Source organism: Puma concolor, chromosome A1 (assembly GCF_028749965.1).
Source record: "Puma concolor isolate L17-30 chromosome A1, mPumCon1.1.hap2, whole genome shotgun sequence".
In the NCBI taxonomy this organism is placed as follows: Eukaryota; Metazoa; Chordata; class Mammalia; order Carnivora; family Felidae; genus Puma; species Puma concolor.
In genome coordinates this window covers 93,140,681-93,163,970 of record NC_141667.1, presented here as the reverse complement: position 1 = coordinate 93,163,970, position 23,290 = coordinate 93,140,681, and the positions used below count along the sequence as shown (strand labels likewise).

At 37.5% G+C, this 23,290-nt stretch overlaps 1 protein-coding gene across 2 annotated transcripts in view; it reads right to left on the bottom strand.

The window, feature by feature from the left end:
• The window catches only part of EDIL3 (EGF like and discoidin domains 3), a 427,380-nt gene that overhangs the window by 213,940 nt on the left and 190,150 nt on the right, over window positions 1-23,290 (bottom strand). For both annotated transcript variants that reach the window (XM_086697330.1, XM_086697323.1), the window contains one exon: window positions 22,877-23,005. In XM_086697330.1, coding sequence (XP_086553456.1) covers window positions 22,877-23,005 — 129 coding nt within the window. The remainder of the gene's footprint in view (window positions 1-22,876; window positions 23,006-23,290) is intronic.

Below are 23,290 nucleotides of genomic sequence, written 5' to 3'. Positions count from 1 at the left end.
TTTGACAAGAATCTCTATATAACCCTTTGGTTCTTTCTTTAAAACAAAGTGGAGGATTTACTCATGTTACTAATTCTTAAACAGTTTTATATACACCCCGGATGCGAACAATTTGCCTTGCAAATAATACTCAAACTACTAGGAAGAATCAAGTTAAAGAAAGGGGTTGGAGGTAATGGGGGTTGAGATCTCAGAACTTCTTCAATTAAAAGAAAAAGATACACACACCTGTGCACACACATACACAGGTTCTGGCATCATTTACTCACACTCTATTTTCATGAATGTTAAAATTCTCTAAATTCAACATAATTTGTAAAATTACAAAGTCTGGTTCTATGTTTTTTTCCAAGTCAGTTTCTCGAGCCCTTTACATTCCGCCCACATAGTATAACTCAGTGTTCCTGACCAGGGCAGAGGTGCCAATCTGCGTGATCTCTTTAAGGAAAACTGTAAAGAGAATGATATAGAAGAAGGTGATGAGTATTTTTTAATTCTTGTGAATTCTTGTTAGCAAATTTGCTGTTTCCTTGTAATTACTTCCTAAAGAGATGTGTTACGAATGAAAAATAATAGAATACAGAAAGCTAAGTGCACAACTTACAAAATGCATAAATATTCGAAGAGGTAATTGGAATAAAACAATACTTCAGCCTTAAAGCATTGCATATTTTGGTCACAAATAAAAGTAGATGCTTCTGAAATTTTCTAGACCATGAGAGCTAGAATATATTACTGAACAAAGAAGTGTTTCTCTAATGAAACAGCATGCTGCATATAATGAAAGCATTAAAATAGTATACAGACAAAAGCGTTAGGCACAACAAGCTTCATTATGTATGATGCAAAATAAAAGGAGAATATATTTGTAAAACCAGATGTCCTACTAAGTAAGAGCAAAAATAAATTGAAATCTGACTGGTTTATAAGTCTATCAATTATATTGGACAGAGTCAAGTAACATTTCAGCATTCTCATTTTCCTACTTTCATCTAAGAATTCACAAAAATAGGTAACCTTAAGGGTTTTACCAATTTACTTCTTAATTCTGAAAGTGAACACTGCTCTGATATTTTAAAGAATATTATCTGCACTGAAGGAAATTAAAGTGAATACTGGGAAAATAATTTATCCAATTCCCCTAGCAAAACATGCAAAAATTCAGCTGCACTCATACATATCTAAATATGTCAGCTTTCTCTCAGAGACATGCCCTGAATTATGCTACAAAATAGAATACCTGAGAGATGAAAGAGCATTCAGAATGTCAAAACAGAAAAACATCGATTACTAAAACATAATTCTAAAGTGCTTCTAGCATATACAAAATACATTTATATTCCATAGTTATGTAGTGCATAGTACTGCCTTATTATAAAGTAAGCTTTGCATCTATTTGCTATTTATCCCTCAATTACATGGTAAAATTGAATAAAAATAGAAGAATACATAAATATAAAAATATTTGGTTTTATGTCCTGAAACTTTTATCCTCAGATGTGTAGAAAACCATTACTTTGAAAAAAGTGTATTTTTGTGATAAATTCTCCATTTTCTGTAACAAGTTGTTTACCTTAATTTTGAAACCTTCAGGTCAAGTAATTCATCCTGTCATTCTGTGCTTGTGCATTTCAGTTTCATTCTTAGTATAGAACGTATTGATCTAATAATCATAATCTATTCCCCCAAATATCTACAGTCATTTTATATCCCCTCCAACTCATTTATTACAAAATGCATAAAAACTTCCCCTGTGGTGCCTATAACAAAAGAACAAACAGAACAATAAAAAGAAACAATGTACACTTTTATTATATTTTAATGACATCCCCCTTGCCTGTACATGCCCAACCAAGTGGAAACATTTTAGCCACGGGCATCTCCAGAGATCCACTTTATGCCACTCTGCAATACAAATTAATGGGTAGAAACTTCCATTAACAGAAAAAGTTAAAAGGCAACTAGCTATCTGTTATAAATAAACAGTGCATTTATGACTTAGCTCATACTAAATCACTATATGAAAGCCAGGGTACAGACATTGGCACAAGTGTTTCTCCTAGGGTGCACAAATTTCTCTCATTGAGGTTTCATATTGTCTTAATAATCATAAGTAGACAGCAAATCTGTAGGTAGGAAACAGTGTCTTTTGGGTTAGCTAGAAGCAGAAGAAATGAGTGAACATAAATGTAAGACATTCATTTGTTGATTACTCTTACAAGTTCAAGTTTACACGAACTCATATGTTTAAGTACATTTTTTCTTTCAAAAATGTTAAATATTCTCTAGTCCTTTCTAACCATGGTCTCAAAATTCTCAATCATATGTTTCTATCAGTAAAATTTTAATTGTGGTATATACTCGCAATAAGTGTCTGGTTAAGTATTTGTAGGTTATATACAAGTATTACTAAATGAACATATTGTGTACATTTTAAAATGCATATAGAAAATGTAAATTTTAAAAATAATGAGAAAATGTTGCAGTAAACATTTTTAAAGCATCTTGCTTATTGTGATGGCTTCATATTATCATTAATATCCTGAAACATTGTATTCACTCTGGGTGAGTTCATAAACATAATGGTGGAAGTAAAAATATAGTATATATCATGTTGATAATTTCAATTTAGGAGGCTAACCTCCTGTTAGATGTGATCAATTTAACACTGCTTTATCTCATGTTTTGTGCTTAGCTCATATTAGGAGAAGAATTGCTGGCTGCCATTTTCCCCCATTATCAGTATTTTCTCCAATCTGACATTTCTCTGCATATTTTTTTTTCAGGCCAGTGTGGTTTGGTGAGGGTTAATCAATGTGGATGGAACTAGACGGTATCATGCTAAGTCAGTCAGAGAAAGGCAGGTATCATATAATTTTACTCATATGTGGAATTTGAGAAACACAACAGATGATCGTAAGGGAAGGGAAGGAAAAATAAGATAAAAACAGAGAGGCAAACCATAAGAGACTGTTAAATACAGAGAATAAACTGAGGGTTGCTGGAGGTGGGTGATGGGCATTAAGGAGGGCACTTGTTGGGATGAGCACTGGATGTCATATATAAGAGATGAATCACTGGGTGCTACTCCTGAAGCCAAGACTACACTGTATGTTAACTAACTTGAATTTAAATTTATTTTATTTTTTTTTTTTTAATTTTTCTTTTTCAACGTTTATTTCTTTTTGGGACAGAGAGAGACAGAGCATGAACGGGGGAGGGGCAGAGAGAGAGGGAGACACAGAATCGGAAACAGGCTCCAGGCTCTGAGCCGTCAGCCCAGAGCCCGACGCGGGGCTCGAACTCACGGACCGCGAGATCGTGACCTGGCTGAAGTCGGATGCTCAACCGACTGCGCCACCCAGGCGCCCCAAACTTGAATTTAAATTTAAAAAAATCAAAGAAAAGAGCCAAAGGATTATGTGCTGCTGTTTGTCAACCCACGTGCAGGAGGAGAAAGCTCAATTCTGAGGTCTATCAGAGGTCAAAAGCTGAGATTCTTAACTTCCTCAAGATGGTTCAAATAGTTGTCTTACAAATGCCTAGAAAACTTGGCTTAAATTTCCACTAAGGCAGAGGTCTATGAATTATGGAGGCCAAATCAGGCCTGCCACCTGTGTTTTGTGTGGCCTGCAACCTACGAATGGTTTTTACATTTTTTAATGGTTTAAAAGGAAAATTATATAAAATTCAAATTTCAGCATCCATAAATAAAGTTTTATAGGAACCACTCCAAAAAACATAACACAGCAGTTGCACGCTGCGAGAAGTATGTTGCTTTGTAGAACTCGTACTTTTCCCTATGAACCTCTGTACTAGTGTCCTTCTGACAAACAAATGCAGTGAGGTACCTTGTCAATCTATGTGGCAAATAGTAGTAAAATTAATATGCGTAATTGTTAACAAATAAATATAAAAGTAAATTCTCTTATTTTCTTTGCACGCATCGGAAGATTTTCCCTGCACTCTTATAAGGTGTATGCACCTCAACAGGAAAACAATTACACTACAAGTAAAGTGTCCACGAGGATGGATCTGGGGATTTAACATATGTCCCATTTGTTTTTAAGCATCAAATCATACTCTATTTACAACTCCTAAAGCATGATAACGGATAACAGAATTAGATTTTTTGTTATTTCAATCCTTTTTTTTTTAATGTTTATTTTTGAGAGAGGGAGCATAAGCAGGTGAGGGGCCGAAGAGAGAGAGAGACAGAAAATCCACTGCTGGCTCCAGGATCTGAGCTGTCAACACAGAGCCCAATGCAGGGCTTGAACCCACAAATTGTGAGATCATGACCTAAGCTGAAGTCGGACACTTAACTAACTGAGCCACCCAGGTGCCCCTCAACCTTTCACATATAATGAAGTATTTCTAAGTTAAGGAGAAAAAAAAATACCAAACATTTTTCAGGCTAGCTTAAGGACAAATGCCTTTTTAAAAACTGGGTTTGGTATTACTAAAGTTATATATTCAAGCCTATATATTTGCCAGACACTCAGATCACAGGGTGACTGAATATAAGGGAATGATTCACCCAAACCAAAAAATGAACACTGGGTTCTTCATTAACCAGAGAGTTTCCCAGTATATAATACGTAAAACAAAAACACCCTTTCCTAATACTAGATATTTATTTCTCCCTATCATTGAATCAAATCTTGAAGCATTGCTTCCACAGTTTTCCTGGTTACCTTTAGGTAAGAAAAATGTCTTAGCTTTCTTTCAGTTAACAAACAAACAGTCATTTACATTTTGCATACAAAACTAAGTTCAGTCTTATAGCATCTAAAAATCCATAATCATATCCACTTTGGAAATTTCTTCCCCAGATTAGGGGAAGGAAAGGAAATAAAAGGAAGGGAAAACAAAAGGAAAGCAAGGAAAGAACAGGCCGTCTCCTAAGACTAGCAGGGCCTGGGCAAAAGGGCAAATATTTTACATGTGTAAATATTTAAAAGTTATAAATAAGGTTAATAAATCATGAAATCGTGTGTGTGTGCAGGTGTGTTTGTGTGTGTCTATATGTGTGTGTATTCTCCTACATTTCTAATGATGTGAAGGACTAGGTTTATATTTAGAACTCACAGATACCTCAGACTTTCCTAAAACAATGTAAGGACCCCAGGGAAAAGGGCTTTCAGTCCACCCTTGTTAATGGGTAACTCAGCCCAAACATCTTCTTCGTCCAGTAGACAGCTATTCTATGGCCTATCACTTAGCTGAAGGGTGTGCACAATAGTAACTCAGTTCATCCACAACAGGGCAGATATGAAGAAGAGGCCCAGATAGGCCCTGGAAGTCAGCTTGGTGTCATTTGGACATGGTATCCTGTGGGCCTGAATACCTTGAGCATGGCCTAGAAGGGGAAACCTAGATCTTGAAGGCGGGTGCGCAAGCTCCTTAGTGCCCATCAACTCCTTGCCCCATCCACGCCTTCGTAGAGTAGACAAGAGGAAAGTCTTCCTTGATGGTCATGTTGAAAGGTGACACTGGTGATGTGTTGAATGTACCATTGTGGGTTCATTGTCTCCTGGGGCAATTTTGCGGGTTTTCTGAAGATAGCTCATTTCTGAGAAACGCCTTGTCTCAGCCGCCTTCTCTGACAGGTCACTATCCTCTGCCTCTTGGTTCCCTGGGGACCACCACTCTGGTGAGCCAGGGAGATTCTCTGGCCTTTGTCCTTGGGCTCCATCTCTCCTAAGATAACACAGCTGCTTGGTTTTGAGAGGTTCACATCGGGCCCACAGGAAATGCACACACTTTCCCTGCCATATCCTAAAAGTATAGTCTGCTGATCAAACTACTTGCCCTTGCTCCATACTGCAGTTTCAGTCATAGCCTCTTGTTCTTGGACATGTCCAGGCAGGTGTGAAATCACCAGTGTGTATATAATTGCATACAAGAAGTCATTACAAATAATAAAGGAAAAACTTAGTGTTTTATTTCTTTCTGATCTCCCATGGTCCCTTTTTCCTTTAACAGTAATAATGCACTTAATATCAATCATGTTTTTTAAAAGGAAATATTTAAGGAAACAAGACAGTCTACTTTTAAATCCACCAAGACTCCCGAGTTCTGTACGTGAGAAAGCTTTCAAATAAAAGTTGGGCAAGAAATTTGAACCTTAAAGTGTGACTGTACTTTTGAATGACAAAACCAAATCATGCCCAAAGTCTCTGAAAAACAGAAAATGGCCAGGAGGTTCATTTAAAATATATTCTCTGAACCATTTGAGAATGGCAGGTCATAAACTACAGCAGAAAGATAGCTGGCAATAAATATTTTGCTTCAATTCAAATGCCCTGAAAGAGAAAAAGACTATGTTCTCAGATGAAAATATCATTTACACTCTTAGAAGACTATCCTCAGAAAAATTGAAATAAATTATGTTTCCTATGAGCATGATATATCAATTAAAAATAGAGCCAATTAAGAGTTAAACTACCCCAAAGAAATAAAACAATTTCACATTTTTTTAGTTTTTGATACATGAGGCTATCCAGGAAAAAATATACTAAATGCCTTAAATGAGTTTATAATTTAAAAAGGCAATTGAGGGGCGCCTGGGTGGCTCAGTCGTTTTGGCGGCCGACCTCAGCTCAGGTCATGATCTCGCGGTCCGTGAGTTTGAGCCCCGCGTCGGGTCTCTGTGCTGACAGCTCAGAGCCTGGAGCCTGTTTTGGATTCTGTGTTTCCCTCTCTCTGACCCTCCCCCGTTCATGCTCTGTCTCTCTCTGTCTCAAAAAAATAAATAAACGTGAAAAAAAATTAAAAAAAAAATAAAAAGGCAATTGATAGTCCAGAAACTTTTAAGTCCAGACTTAAAAGATTAACCAGAGATAATAGTCATCCTGAGTCAACCCAGCTATATAATTATGGTAATGTTGGCAGTAATGCATTAACATGGACCTTGTCATCTTTTACAGAGAGAAAAAGGCACATGGCAAATTTCAGCAAAAAACAAAAACAATAAAAAAACACATGAAACCCAACAGCAACAACAGGAAAAAGAAACCACAACTAAAATTAAAATCCATGTGTATAGATTTGCAAATATACAATGAATTTTATCCTAAGTGAAGACACAAAAAACAATTCTGAAAAATGCTAGCATAGTATTGTCACAAAAATGGTATCTTATCAACTTCTAAGTGGACTCCATGGTCTACTCTATTCAAATATGATGAGTCATTTATATAGCTCCATAGAAATTTGGAGTAATTTCCCAACCTCCACAAAAGGATGATTTGGACCCTGAAGCTGGCCTTAAGGGATTTATCTTTACCGTTGGACATGTTGTACTGTGTTTGTTGTTCTCATTGTATATGCAGAGGCAATTGAGAAGAATTTGGAATATTATTTATTTTTAATATATACTCTGATTTTCCCCCAAAAGCAGTTGAAACAGCTTGCAGTAAAATCTCTACACATTAAGGAAGTTAAAAATAAAAAGAGATATCTAAAAGCATATAGTAGAATGGGAATAACATGATCCTAGGATGGAATACTTACTGGATTTGAACATTAAGTTTGTCTATGTCAGATAAGCAAAATAGCTTCTATAGTTCTCAGTACCTGATAACACCGAGCAAAACTGTACCTCAGAAAAAAGAAATATGTACTTCCCCGAGATTACATAAAATGTATAAATAATACCCTGATATTAGGCATCTTGTCATTCATTCAACAAATATTTATTGTAAACCTACTAGATTTAAGGGATAAATTGGTATGTAAAATAAGCACATAACTCTACCAAATTAGGTCAAATAACCCCAACAGGTCTAGTTCAAGAGACAGAATGATTGCAATTGTCTCTGTTGCAATTCCCCATGATTTTCTCTAGGTTTCTATTTTGGTAGTCAAACAATAAGCAAGTGTTTGCTGAGCTCTTACTAGTCATTCATTTATCAACTGTATTTTGAATATCTGCGATCTGCAAGGCACGATTCTAGGTTATGATCAGGAATCCGCGATGACTCAGGTGCACATTGTCTTTAAGCTACCCAGAGTGATGAGAAATACACAAATAAATACAAAAGAAGGTAAACCAAATGGAGAAATAACTGTCAATCAAGGTAGAAAGTAGCGTGGCTTTCTTGCTTACAGGAGTGGAAATCGTGAAGGGGCTCCTGAAGGATGTGCACCTGGTCTTATAGATGAGCCATAAAGGAAAGTTCTCCCTGTCAGGGAAAGCACATTGGTAAAAGCAGCACAATGGGCAATCAAGGGACACAAAGGAAAAAGAACAAGTGGCTAAGTGGGCGATGTGGTATTAAAAGGGAATATGGAAAAAAAAAAAGTAGGGAAGTTAGTTCAGGGCCAGGTTTTGGCAAATGATAAGGTTCAACTTATGGAGCTGTTGGCCCTAAATGTGTCTCTGTGTCTCTTAATGTACAAAGGCTAGCAAAGAAGACATACACCTAGACCCCTGCCCTCAAGGCCTTTATAATCTAATATGCACGTGGAAAGGCAAATGCAAGATCTTCGCAGTTAACTATCCTCATACCTTTACCTACCAGATGATGTTGAATTCTATAAAGAAAGCAGCTATACAATTGGCACCAGTCCGGAAAGAGCATATTCAGAGTTGTCTGATGTGTGGCATAACCACCATCTACTGTGCTTACCTTTTATGTGTGACTACAGGTTCTCAGGACCCATTTCTCCCAGAAGCACTCTCATGAGTGCTGCTGGCTCCTGTCTTACCATATTACTCTTGAAGGATTCACTGCCTAGGCTGTGAGAATATAGCTCACCAAGGACCCCTGTTCAGTCTGAAGAGAGGTAGCATTAAAGCATACACAACTGGGAGAAGGCAGCAGATAATGGACTGAGCTGGTAAGAATGTATATGAACAAAAGTGGCTCGAAGGCAAAGAGTGGGCTGACTGCAAACCACAAATAATGGCACAGAGTCTGGAAACAAAAGTGGCAAATGGCTCTCTCAATAATCTTGATGGGAAGCACTGCTCATCCCTCCATCTCTCAGACAAGGGAAGTCACCAGAGCAAGGCAACACTAAACTACTCACTATTTCTGGGGAGAATTTTAGGTGCTGAATCAATGCTTATAGACAAGTATGTGTGGGGTGACTTTCCTCCTTTTGTGTTGATGCATTAAAATGAGCATATGAACAGATGAGGGGCGCCTGGGTGGCGCAGTCGGTTAAGCGTCCGACTTCAGCCAGGTCACGATCTCGCGGTCCGTGAGTTCGAGCCCCGCGTGGGGCTCTGGGCTGATGGCTCAGAGCCTGGAGCCTGGTTCCGATTCTGTGTCTCCCTCTCTCTCTGCCCCTCCCCCGTTCATGCTCTGTCTCTCTCTGTCCCAAAAATAAATAAATGTTAAAAAAAAAAATGAGCATATGAACAGATGAAAAGGATCCCTGAATTAATTTTCAACCTCACCCCAGCTGCCACTTCCATATTTACCGTTCACTTGAGCCCCACACCTTCTCACATCTCTACCTCACTTTAATTTCATCCATCCTCTCTCTTTTGCCTAAAGTTGAAAGCTTCCGTCTGAGCTTTCAATGCTATTCCTGCTCTCCCACTCCCATGTTTTCCAGGTAATCGAGTTGAGCAAATTTAAACAAGCTTTTAAAATCATGTAACAATTATTTATCTATCATTTTTTATATACTCCAGGGCTCACCAGAGCTTTCAAGAAGTTAATGAACACTGACCATCTCCAAAAGGAGGAAAAAAAAATGTACAGTGTTCCCAAACTTATTTGGTCACAGGACTTTCATTAGATGAAGGAGTGTGTTTATCCACAGTAACTTCATAAGCTATTGGAGGCACACACTGTTTTGCAGAGCTTGTTTGTTTGTTTTTTATCTTCACAAAGCCCAACATTATGGAAGAGAGATATTAGTAGACGATACATTAACAGTAGATTGGTTAACAGATTAAAGTTGCAGTTATTCACTTATTTATTTAACAAATATTTATTGAGCACCTACTATGAGCTTTTCAGGCATTGAAAAAGAGGAACAAGTAAACGAATCAAGTCTTCACTCTTAGGAAGCTTACTTTCTAGAGGAGAGAAAAATAATAAAAAATAAATACATAATATGTCAGGTGGTGTGGAGTTCTAAAAAATAAATGATAATATGATGAATGGGGATTAGAGAGAAGGTGAAGGAAGGTTTTACAATACCACATTTTATTCAAGCTGGTTGGAGAAGAACACTCTGAGAATATCACTTGTGCAAAGATCTGATAAGAAAGGGAGCAAGCCTCATGGTTATCTAGGAAGGAGAGGCTTACGTGAACACAAATGAAAAGTCCCCACACTGGAAGCAGCTTTGGCATGTTTGCAGAGAGCAAGGAAAATGGTGTGACCCAAGTGGAATCAGCATGATGGAACATGGTTGGGAAGATCCAAGATGGCAGGAACAGAACACGTTGGTCTCTTGGTTGCTATATGAGGTTGGATTCTACTCCAAGTGAAGTAGGAAATGTGCATGCGTGTGTGTGTGTGTGTGTGTGTGTGTGTGTGTGTGTGTGTGTGTGTGGTGTTGTACCCAGAAATGCCCTAATATGAGTTGTGTTTTAAGAGGATCACTTTGGCTGTTGTTTTAGAAATACACTAGAGACAAATGTAGAGATAGCACAATAATTTGAGTACGTAATAATGGATCATAGTGCCATAGAGAAAAAAGTGGACGTGTAGGAAGTGATCAGAATCTGGATATTATGGTCTTTAAGTAATCACAGAGCATACAGGAGACACTGAGTACAGACAAATCTTCTAAGGAGTTTCACTGAAAACCAAACAATTGGAAAAATAGCACTGACATGTTTTCATTCTCTCTCTCTCCCTGTCTCTCTCTCTCTCTTTCTCTCACCCATTCTCCCTCCTTCCCTCCACCCCCTTCCTTGTTTACCTCTCTCTCACCCCAGCTATTAAGAAGATACACACTCTTGATTACAAGACTTTGCTTTATTTATTTATTTATTTATTTATTTATTTATTTAAATTTTCTGAACATTTATTTTTCAGAGACAGAGTGTGAGTGGGGGAGGGGCAGAGAGAGAGGGAGACACAGAATCCAAAGCAGGCTCCAGGCTCTGAGCTGTCAGTACAGAGCTTGTCGCGGAGCTCAAACCCACAAACCGTGAGACCATGACCTGAGCCAAAGTCAGATGCTTAACTGACTGAGCCACGCAGGTGCCCAAGACTACTTTTTAAATCGAGACATCTATTGTTCCCATCCTCTCTGCTGCAAATGTAGCTCAGATAAAAATCAGTATTTACTTTAGTTTTATTTTAGTCCCAATTTCTTTTACCATAATTAAGGAAAAAGTATTTTGAAAACCAGTCATGTTTATGAAGGTATAGAACTTCTAATTGTATGTAACATTGTATACTTTAAATTTTCTGGATATCATCAATCTGGACCTAAAAGAAGGCTAAGGGCCCAGTTATTTCCATTTTACGCATGAGGAAGCCAAGGCTCAGCATAATCATTGGTTCAAGTTGATATGACTTGTTAACAACATATAAGAAATCAAAGCTTGGGTCTCCTCTACAGTGAATTCTCAACCTGCTTCATGCCATCCTTCTTTCAATAAACTATACTCAGGGGTACCTGGGTGGATTAGTCAGTTAAGCACCCAACTCTTGATTTCGGCTCAGATCATGATCTCATAGTTGTGAGATCCCAGGTCATGATCCAGTCATGAGATGGAGCCCCACATCAGGCTCCGTGCAGACAGCACGGAGCTGGCTTGGGATTCTCTCTCTGCCCCTCCCCTGTTCACACTTGCTTTCTCTTTTTCTCTCAAAATAAATAAATAAACATTTAAAAATAAATCAATAAATAAACTATACTCATTTTGTTTGGAAAGAGTCACAAGCAAATCATTTACTTATCACGAAAAGGACCCTTTTTTATATATGGTTGAGGGGAAGAAGTTACATTTAGAAATGTTCTCGTTTAAGATGTTATCTTATAAAATGATTACAACTTCCTGAATATCCAAGGATAATTTATTTCCAAGGCATATATTGCCTTAAATTTTTCTAAGCTTATAGGCTATGGCATGATTGCAAAATCAACTGGGAACTGTGAGAGCAAAATCAATCAAGATACATTTTAAAGGCTGATGTTAGTAAATATCCACTCAATGCAATTGTGATTTCCAGATTTACCAATGATGTCCTCTTTTTCAGAATCAGTATTATATTTTAGTATGTAATTATATTAGTGATGATTTCCATATCACTTCTATTATGTTTTCTTTAAAATATACTGAATCCGACCATTATGACTTAGCTAATGTGAAGGATAAATACATGTAAAGACAACCAATCTTATGAGTCCTTTAAGAATACCAAAATTTGAAAATTTATAATCTTAAGTAAAATCATGTATATTAAAGGCATTGATTATATGTGTGTTTGTACTACACATCTTTTTTCATCTTTAAAAGTTAGATTCTGGGGCGCCTGGGTGGCGCAGCCGGTTAAGCGTCCGACTTCAGCCAGGTCACGATCTCGCGGTCTGTGAGTTCGAGCCCCGCATCAGGCTCTGGGCTGATGGCTCAGAGCCTGGAGCCTGTTTCTGATTCTGTGTCTCCCTCTCTCTCTGCCCCTCCCCCGTTCATGCTCTGTCTCTCTCTGTCCCAAAAATAAATAAACGTTGAAAAAATAAATAAATAAATAAAAGTTAGATTCTATGCTAATGATGCTGTTAAAAGCTACAAACAAATGTCAATAATATTGCATACTGGAAAATGTAACAGTGTATTATACAGCCCCAGTCTATGGCAAAATTTAAGTGAAAAAAGTTATAATGTTACTGAAATTCACTAGCAAAAAACAAATATTTATGATCCTAGTGGAATCCACTTCAAACCAGTTTCCAAATCTGAACACTGTTTAGTTCTTCCCATGTCCTCATTACCACCTCAGTCCAAGCCACCATCATCTCCCAGCTGGTCTCAGCTGTTCCACTCTTGCCTCCAACACAGCCTGTTCATCAACAGCCAGAGGTACTCTCCAAACAGAAGTTAGTTAGCATACTTTTTATTGCTCTTCACCCTCCAAAGATGCCCTTTCACAATTATAAACAAAGTAAAAAGTCCTCCCTCTGGCTTATCAGGCCCTACATAATCTGACCCTTGACTACCTCTCAGGCCTCTTTTCCACCCGTCTCCTCATTATTCACCATACTCCAGGTATATACCCTTCTTAAGACTCTAGCATTTACTATTCTCTGTTAACTTGCCTAACCCCCTAACTTCATTTACAGCCTCCACAGAAAAGTTAGCTGCTGGGAGAAAACTTCCTTGGCCATGCTTTAAAATAGCACTCAAACACCTCTGCTCTTTGTCTTTATCCTTATAATATGCATCAATACTTGATATTATATAGTGCTACATTAATCATTTTAATTGAAATTTTTGTTGACATAATTGTAAATTCACATCCATTTGTAAAAAAAAAAGAAAAAGAAAAAATACAAAGAAATCCCACGTACATTTTACCCAGTTCCTCTCAATGGTTAATGGTTAACATTTTGCAAAACCATAATATAAAATCACAACTAAAATATTGACATTACTACATCAGTCTTATTCCTATTTCTCCAGTTTTGCTTCTACTCATTTGTTTAAATGTAAGTAATTCTATACAGTTTTATCACATATGTAAGTTTGTGCATCTATCATCCCAGTCAACATACTAAAGAGTTCCAAAACCACGAAAATACCTCATATCCTTTTATAAGCACATCCATCCCCCTCCCTTCTTCTCTAACACTTGAAAACTACTAGTCTGTCCTTTGTTTCTAAATTCTTGCTATTTCACAAAGGTTATATAATTAGAATCATCTAGTATGTATTCTCTTGGGACTGGCATTTTTTCACTCAGCTTAATTTCCTGGAGATTTATCTAAGTTATTGGATGTGTCCGCAGTTGCTTCCCCTTTATTGCTGAGTAAGGTATGTACCACTGTTGGTTTAACCATTCACCTGTTGAAGAACATCTTGGCTGATCCTATTTTTAGCTATTATCCATAAAGCTCCTAAGAACAACCACTTATATATTTTTGTGTGAACTCAAGTTTTCATTTGTCTGGGATAAATGCCCAAGAGGGCAATTGCTGGGCCATATGGTAAATGTATGTACCATAGTTTTTATTACCCATTTCCCCATTAGAATGGAAGTCTTAAGATACCAGCGACTTGGTTGTTTTGGATCAGTGCTGTATCCTAGTGTCCATAACAGTGCTTGGCACAGAGCAAGGAGTTAACATATATCTGTTGGATGAGTAGGCTTCAGAGCCTTATGGAGCCAATGTGCACAGATGCTATTGCTTTTATAACTGATTAAAGCCAAATGAGTCTGCAAAAAGTCTCTCTGGGAAAAATGGTAGAGATGAGAATAAGAGAGGTATGGCCATGGTGTCCCCTCAGGTGCCAGTTTGACCCTGAATGAAAGAGCTGTTAGGCTGAGCAGCTGTGTGTATAAAAGGATGTGTGAGTCTCTGAAAAAAAGTCACATGACTTTCCAGCCCCAAGGAACACAGAGTATCCCAATGTCATCAAAATGGCTGATACAGCTTCAGACCATGTACAGTTTCAAGGGCCTGGAGGGCCACCAGCAGAGGACAAAGTAGCCTACTTGTTAACAGTATTTTCAAGATGGGACCAAGCAGCAGAGTCAGGGAGCTTATATACTTTCCTAAGCACATGTTGGCAACCTGGCAAAATAATAAGTAAGCTCCCCCCAAAATATTTATTAAATGTTTAAATAAATAAATTACTTCTTGACAGGATTGGGTAAAGCTTCAGGGGAGAATGAGGCCTTACATGGGTCACTGGGATGGACAATGATAGTTTACAGGACAGGAATGTGGAAATCAATGTTAAGAGCCCAAGGTGAGAAACCTGTTACATGCAAAAAAACATATTTTAAACTGTATTTGTGGTACCACCTATATTCCTGGACATCCTTTATATAATCATGAATGAATCAGTTCTAGAAGGTCAGGCCTATTAGTATAAACACAACACTTTCATGTGTATAATTTTCTAGCAAAATTTGTTTAACATCTTTTTTGTCGAGATTTTTTTCTTGACAAATTTCTTTTAATAAGCAATGGGAAAAATGTTTAACTGTTATTAAAAGTGGCAATTTTCAAATATTTTGAGTTTGTGAATATGCAAATATCTCATTGCAAAAATCACAAATTATGTCTATATTTGAATAGTATAAATATCCATTATATGTATCTCAGTGCTCTTTGTAAGGCTCCTGAAAAGGATGAAAACACAAAAATTAAAATGCCTTGGAACTCTGATAGATTAAGGGATAACATATTTAAAAAAATTTTTTTAATGTTTATTTATTTTTGAGACAGAGAGAGACAGAGCATGAACGGGGGGAGGGTCAGAGAGAGAGGGAGACACGGAATGTGAAGCAGGCTCCAGGCACCGAGCTGCCAGCACAGAACCTGATGCGGGGCTCAAACTCATGGACTGTGAGATCATGACCTAAGCCGAAGTCGAACGCTTAACTGACTGAGCCACCCAGGAGCCCCTGGGTGGGGGGGGGGGGGGGGGGGGTAACATATTTTACAAACAATAAGCCAATATCTTTCTCTGGACTGATTCTTTCAATCAGTTCTTGCTGTAAATGGTTGAAAATGACAAAATTCAATAAGGTTGCATGATTATACATTTAGTGTGGGATTATGTTTGTGTACCCTAAACTTGGCTTCTTTTTAAGTATTTTTCTGCTTAGTTTCTTAAAGGTATAGTAATTCCTCACAATATGGTTCTAGAACACTGATTCCCAACCTTGGCTGTACATTAGAATAATCTGGGGAGATTTCAAAACTCTTAACGCCATATTCCAGACCAATTAAATCATAGTCTCTGGGGTGGGAGCCAGGCATCCGTATTTTTCATAGGTCCTCAAGTGATTCTAATGTACAGCCACAGTTGAGAATCAGTGTTCCAGAATAATTTGCATCAGTTTCAGAAGGGTGCTTATTAACAGACCTGGATCCACAATTATATATATTAAATTGGAATATCTATGGATAAGCAAGAGAAATCTGAATATTTATCTGTAGTCCCAGCTGTACAGTAAGTTTGAGAACCTTTGGCTTACACAGTTAAGGCGCCCAACACTGACCTGTAAAGTCACTGGTGAGCAGTAGAGTTAGAAATTTCAACCCACAGTCAGAAAATCTTTTGGAGTTGAAACAAGTCTATTTTGGAAGTCTCTTTAGAGGTCTTGATTTAGCTAGTGTAGTTACATGGCTTGCAGGTGTCAGTAATAACTCCAGGTAAAGTTTCCGCACAGTTTTCAAGTAAATACTTTATTAGGGCAAACTGATCCTTCAGTGGAAAGTTAAAGTAAAGAGGCCATTAAGCTAAAAGTAGAAAGAGTAATTTTTAAAAATAATAATTACTTATAAGAATCAGGGATGTTAAGACAAGAATTCTTACAGAAAAGCATAAAGCTGTGAATTGAGCTCCCCGTTGGCCCCCACTCATTTTTTTCCTTAAAAAAATTACAATTAAAATGTTTTTAGAGAAAGGGAAAAATTAAAGATCAATGGGAATCCCCATTATATTTAAAATTATTAGACCATCAGGGATAATTAACCCTTTAAAATATGTAAAGTATGTTTTCAAACCTCTCATCTAACACTAACAAGTATCCTATTTAGGGAAGCAGGACAAAGGGTTATTACTTTTTTTGTATGTAATGTTTTACTTCAAGCTTTAATTTAAATTCTAGTCAGTTAACATAGATGGTAAAGTTGGCTTCAGGTGTAGAATTTAGTGATTCATCACTTACATATAACACCCAGCACTCATCCCAACAAGTGCCCTCCTTAATATCCATCGCTGACTTAGCCCATCCTCCACCCATCTCCCTCCATCAACCCTCAGTTAGGACAAAGGATTATTAATTCCAGTTTTTATAGACATGTTATTTCTAGCACCTAACACAGTGTGAAGTTCTGAGTGTTTGTTAAATTGAATTATCGGATAGAAATTTTGAAGCACAGAACCATTAAGTGCTAATTGATCATTCATCAACTGGGCTAGAGACAGCTGCATTAAAAACCCTGGCCTAATCCAGAAGTCTCCCCTAATGGCAGGCTTCCCCCAGTGTAAACTGGAGAGTAAAGGCCATTCTTTGAGTTGTCCTTAGCCTGGTACACCCACAAACCATATGGATGCTTTTAACTATGTTGAAGGTACTGACCAAAGATTTTGATGCAATGGAGAGACGTGGGACCAGAGTCTGTATGTTTACTAAGCACCACATAACACAGATAACATGTAATTGCCAAATATGTTATTAAGCCAATTACACATGATCCTCAAAATGGAAAATATCATTGGCTCACTCTGAGAAAAGGGAAATATTTGAGTTACAAAAGTAAAATGACTCATAGGCCCATGCTGCATCAGCTTGGAATCTATATCTTTCTTGCCCAGAATACAACTTCCTTTTTAATCTTGATCACATGGAATTCAAGTGCTTTCATTTTTTAGTCATTGAAGCAATCCTTCCCATAGATCTTAAAAAGCACTTTGATTTCCTTGCTGAATTCAATGCCAAGGTTTGTGACACAAATAAGTGCTTCATTTCAAAGATGGAAATCCTTATTGTCAGTATTACTGGTAAGTGTTTTCTAATGTTAGGTTAGAATTAATACTATTCATAAAGTCATAATAAATATCTGATACGAGTCAAAAAATAAAAATAAATAAATATTTGTTGAATGTATGAATCCATTAGTCAACAGTGCCAAATTAAGAGCAAACCGGTTTCAAATAGTTAGCATAACATATAAGGAGGAAAGTTTTAGATTCTGTGTTTTTCTGGCCACTTCTTCAGTGGAAAAAGGGACTAGAGAGCATATTGTCTTCAGCTAATCTGATAATATGGGCTATTTCTTTAAACCAGTCCTTTTTCTTTCAGGGTTTGGTGAACACCTAGATCAGCTCTCCTTCCTCAAAGAATAAGAACCACAAAAATTTATGCTTAACAGGAATTGAAGGCTGGGAGCTGTGCACACATAGGGAACAATGCACAGAATGCATTCAGTGGTAAGGAGTTCTGGGAATGAAGAAATCGTCCCTCCCTAAGGCATTAGATTTGTTACTAGGCAACAAAGAAAATATGATTACTTCTAGTCAGCCCAAAATGAGGCTCCCAGAAGAAAACTGTGTACTTAAAAATTCCTTTCAAAAGTCTAACCTTTAGACAATTTTGGTGCTCAATTCACCCTATAATTTACATTTTATAATGTATACACACATACACAAGCATGTATATAGATATGATACATATAGGTACATGTGTGTATTTCACATTATTCTATGGAATTTTAAGAGCATGTATAATTTGGTAATTCTATATAAAAATACTAATTATTATTAGTCTTATAAAATTATAACCTCTGCTACTGTCATGATAAAAAAATTCACACATAATGGCTAAAATCCAAAACACTAAAGTAACAAATGCTGGTGGGGTTACAGAACATTGGAACTCTCATCCATCACAGGTAAGTGTGCAAAATGGTACAACCACTGTGGAAGGCGGTTGGAAGTTTCTTACTTTTTTTTTAAGTGTTTATTTATTTATTTTGACACAGAGAGGGAGAGGGTGTGCATGCAAACAGGGGAGGGGCAGAGAGAGTGGAGAGTGGGAGCATGCATGCATGCAGGAGAGTGGCAGAGAGCGGGGGGGGGGGCGGGGAATCTTGAACAGGCTCCACACACTCAGCACAAAGCCTGAAACAGGGCTTGATCTAATGAACCATGAGATCATGGCCTAAGTTGAAATCAAGAGTCATGCTTAACTGACTGAGCCACCCAGGTGGCCCTGAGGTTTCTTACTCTTACATGCACTCTTACAAAATGACACAGCAATTGAACTCTTAGGTATTTACTCTGGTAAGTTTAAGACTGTCACACAAGACAAAAGAAAAAGCTGCACATGAATGTTTATAGCAGCACTATTATAACTGCCAGAAAGTTGAAAACAACTAAGGTGTTCTTTAATAAGTGAATGAATAAACAAACAGTGATACATCTATAAAATGCAATACTATTCAGTGGTTTTTTTTTAAAGCCATTAAGACATGGAGGAACCTTACATATATATTGCTAAGTGAAAGAAGTTAGCCAGAAAAGGCTGCACACTATATTATTCCAGACACATACACTGCAGGATTCCAACTACATGACATTCTGGAAAAGGCAAAACGATAGAGGCAAAGATAAAAAAAAAAAAAAAAAAATCAGTGCTTGCCAGGGATTTGGCAAAAGAAGAAGGGATGACTAGACAGAGCACAGAAGATTTTTAGGTCAGTGAAACCATTTACGAGGCTATGGTAGACATGATATTATGTATTTTTCAAAATCCATAGGGCTGTGTAATACAAAAAGTGAACCCTAATATAAACTATGGATGTCAGTTCAAAATAATCAATACTGTTTTATCAGTTATGAGAAATATGCCCTATTAATGCGAATGCTAGTAATAGGGGCAACAATACAGGCAGGTAGAGGGATAAATGGGAACTCACTGCTCAATTTCTCTGTAAACCTGAAACTGCTCCAAAATCTAAAATCCATTTATTAAAAAATCCTATGTAGATAATATTAATTCTGTCACTGGAAACACTTTTTTCTAATTTGTAACATATTGACAAAATAGTTCTTAAAGTAAGTCTACTAATTATGTATTTATCATTCCTGTATCATGAAACTTAAATTTCTTTAGCTCTATTCCAAAAGATATTTAATTCACATTCTGCCATATTGAACTAAATTAATAAGCTCCCCTTTTATGGCTATCTGAAGAAATTTTCAATCCTTTTTCCAAATGAAATGTTCATATTTTATTGGTACATTTCTTATTTTCATTGACTTTCAATATCGTCTTGATTTGCAAAAATAATAATAAGTATTTTTGCCTCTAATGTGGTGTTATATAACTGAATGCCAATTACTTTTAGCTACTGAAAGTCTTGTGCAGAATTTCTCAAACTTCAGTGTGTATGTGGGTGTCTACTGGGGATCATTTTGAAAAAACAGATTTCTGACTTAGTTAAGCGGTCCTGACAATCTACATTTCTAACAAGCTTCCAGGCAATTCTGATGCATGACCCCACACTTTGAGCAGCAAGGCTTTAGAGCACATCTGGGCCATGAAACTATTGCCACTGTGAAGAATAAACCCAGATACCTAGCAGTTCTTACAAGGGATTAAATTGCTGCTTTTTGTTTGTTTGTTTGTTTGTTTGTTTGTTTGTTTGTTTCCCCTATCTGAAAAAGCTCCCAGGGAACCCAAAACTTCTAAATCTACTTTTCCAATATATAATCCTTTTCAATTTCATCTATGAAGAGAATGGCTTGATAACCTTTGTACAGTAAGCAACCTACCCATTTAGTCAAAATACTCTCCTAGCTTGTATGAACCGAAGACCATCTGTTTCTAGTTCAATTACTTGATTTATATATCTTCAATTGCAGAAAGATCAGACAACTGGCTCAAGGTCACTTAACCAATAACTGCAAAGGTCAGATCTAAATCCAGGTCTCTGAATCCAAATCTAGTCCTTTTCCCTCCATTCTCTGTTGTTTCTGACAATGATGCACTCCAAAGAATAGTGACTAGTTTGTTGAGACCACAAAATCCCAATTCTGAATTGAAAATCTCAGCCACAGGCTTGCCAGTGCAATTCCTACCATGGATTTAAAGTCTTGTTTGGAACCAGGTACAATAAGGGAGAGAATTTCTTTGTGCTTCAAAATAAGCCCTGGAATTCAAAGAAATTATGTGGATTAATGAGCTTATTTGAATACAGTGTAAGGTAGGAGAGAAAAGGCTTCGATGTTCCACCATGGAGAATGGAAGCGAGAATAGTTTGCTTTATTCCTCAAAACCTGATGGTTCTCTTGAAAGAATTCATAGCTAACCATGTATGGGAGTCAGAAGCAGGTGGACACTTCTCCAGGACCCTGTCCAGGGCAACCTCCCTTATATTGGGACTATCAAATGATGACCAGATGTCTTCAATGGAACTTCCAAGCTATTAAAGGTAATTGAAACTAAATTTTTCTTCACAATATGAAGAAAACAAGATGACCAAGAGATGTGAAAAAAATTTTATGCCATCGTATAGATATTATTAGTTGGAGCTTATATTTAGGCTCTCTCGACCTCTGGTTTAAGGACCAGCCACAACTTCACACTGATATCAGCAGTAGGTTAGGGTTAGAGACTTCATCAATACGAAATATTTAAATGACATTAGGGTCCACATATGCCTTCTAAATACAGTAAGAATCCTTGTATACTCTTACCCTCTCCCTCCTCGAGCCCTGCAGCATAGAAAAGAAAAAGGAAGGGTGATCTGACCTTGGGAGAAATTCCTGCCTCTGAACATTTGACAGCATCCCATTATGAAAATTCTGTTCTCATTTCAAGGGAAGATTCCTCTGTAAGTGTGTGTTTGGATGCAAGTGGCTCAACTGAGGTGCTCAAGTGGGTGACCAGACAGTCTTCCTCTAGGCCCTGCTGACACCATATCACAAATATTTGTAAACGAGGAAGATTAGTAATGTTCTCTTTACGGGATTAAGTGAATGTCAAAGCAGCCAAGACTTTGGGCTCCCATGTCTGTCTATCTGGGGATGTTCTGAGGTGTTCATGTGTGAATGCTGAGCAATAATGCTATAATAAGGGAGAATCAGCCTTGGCAATTCTGGACCCAGTCTGAGAAAAATCAGTAGCCTCTCAGTTCCTTGTGGGTGATCTGAGCTCTGAGAGATAATTATAGGCAGTTTAGGTGCCTGTTGTAAAGAGCATAAATGCTACCGTACTATAACCGTCTTGCACAGAACTTATACTATAAATTCCCAGTCACGGCAAGTTTCCAGAAAAGTACATTCTTCCCCCACAGTCGCAGAGCCAGGAGGCATTCTATGTTGTTTGCTGGTGGTTGGAAATCTGGCTCTAGATGACATATCCAGCTTTGCCTTACTCATTCCTAACACCATGGTCTTAACCATCACTCCAACAATTAGGGCTCATGTATTCATTCCCCACTCTTACTACCAGGTACCATTCCTGCATTCCCCTCCCTCTGATCAAAATCCTCTCCCTCTCCCAAGACTCAGCTCACATGGGACATCCTCCATAAGATCCTGCCCTGACAGCATCGCATCCACTGTGGCTTCCCTGCTTGTTGCACCCCTACCACAGATAACGACCCCCAACCACTCACTTGGAATTTCTGTTGAGCCACACTTCTAAGAAGACAGCATCACGAGCGGTCCTATTTTGTTTAGCTTCCCAGGATAAATAAGAACGGGGATAAAAGAGAGAAGTGCAGATAATACATTTATTGAACTTTCAAAGATTTTTGTGCTAAAAATGCCAACATTGGAAGCAGGAGGAAACTGTATTGCTGAGAGGGCTGGGTGGGCAGTTTTCTTTTATGAGTGTATCTCTGAAGCTAATCAACAGAATAATATCTGGGAAGCACGAAGAATATAGCTTCAGGACAAGTGTGAAAGAAAGAGGCAGATAGTTTAAAATAAAAGGCAACACTTTGCAAGTATGGCTGGACAATATTGAAAAAGGCTGACACCATGAAGCTATTAGCCCCATATACCACTGGGAGGATTGAGACATAGTCCAGGAGTCCTCAGCAGGAGATGTGGTATATTCAGTGGGAGAGAGGTGGCATTATTCAACTCTCAGGGTTCTCTGTTGCTGGAAGCTTCTATCAGTCTACTACCAATAAGAATGATAATGACTTGCATACTTTGCAATCAATAATAATAAAAGCACAATGACTGGGGATGACTTACTGTGCTGACAGTGAATCCCATTAAATCCTCGAGGACATTTACAAACATAACCTATGAACGTGTCCCCTCGGTAAGCCTCACTGATTTCGCAGGTTCCTCCATTATGGCATGGGTTAGGAATGCAGGGACCTGAAAGGCAGAAAAAAAAAAAAAAAACCACAATTGCTGCATGATACATATGCTTTAAAGTAGATACTGGGCCAACATTTTGCAATTAACAGTTTTATAGATATTACATACATATTTATAGATATTTTATAAATATTTATAGATATTTATAGATATCTATATCTATAATATAGATGTAATCTATATCTATATCTAATATAATCTATATCTATAATATCATATTTATAGATATTTATATTTCTGAATATTCTTGGTATAGGAAATAGAGTTGTTATATGGGCTCTA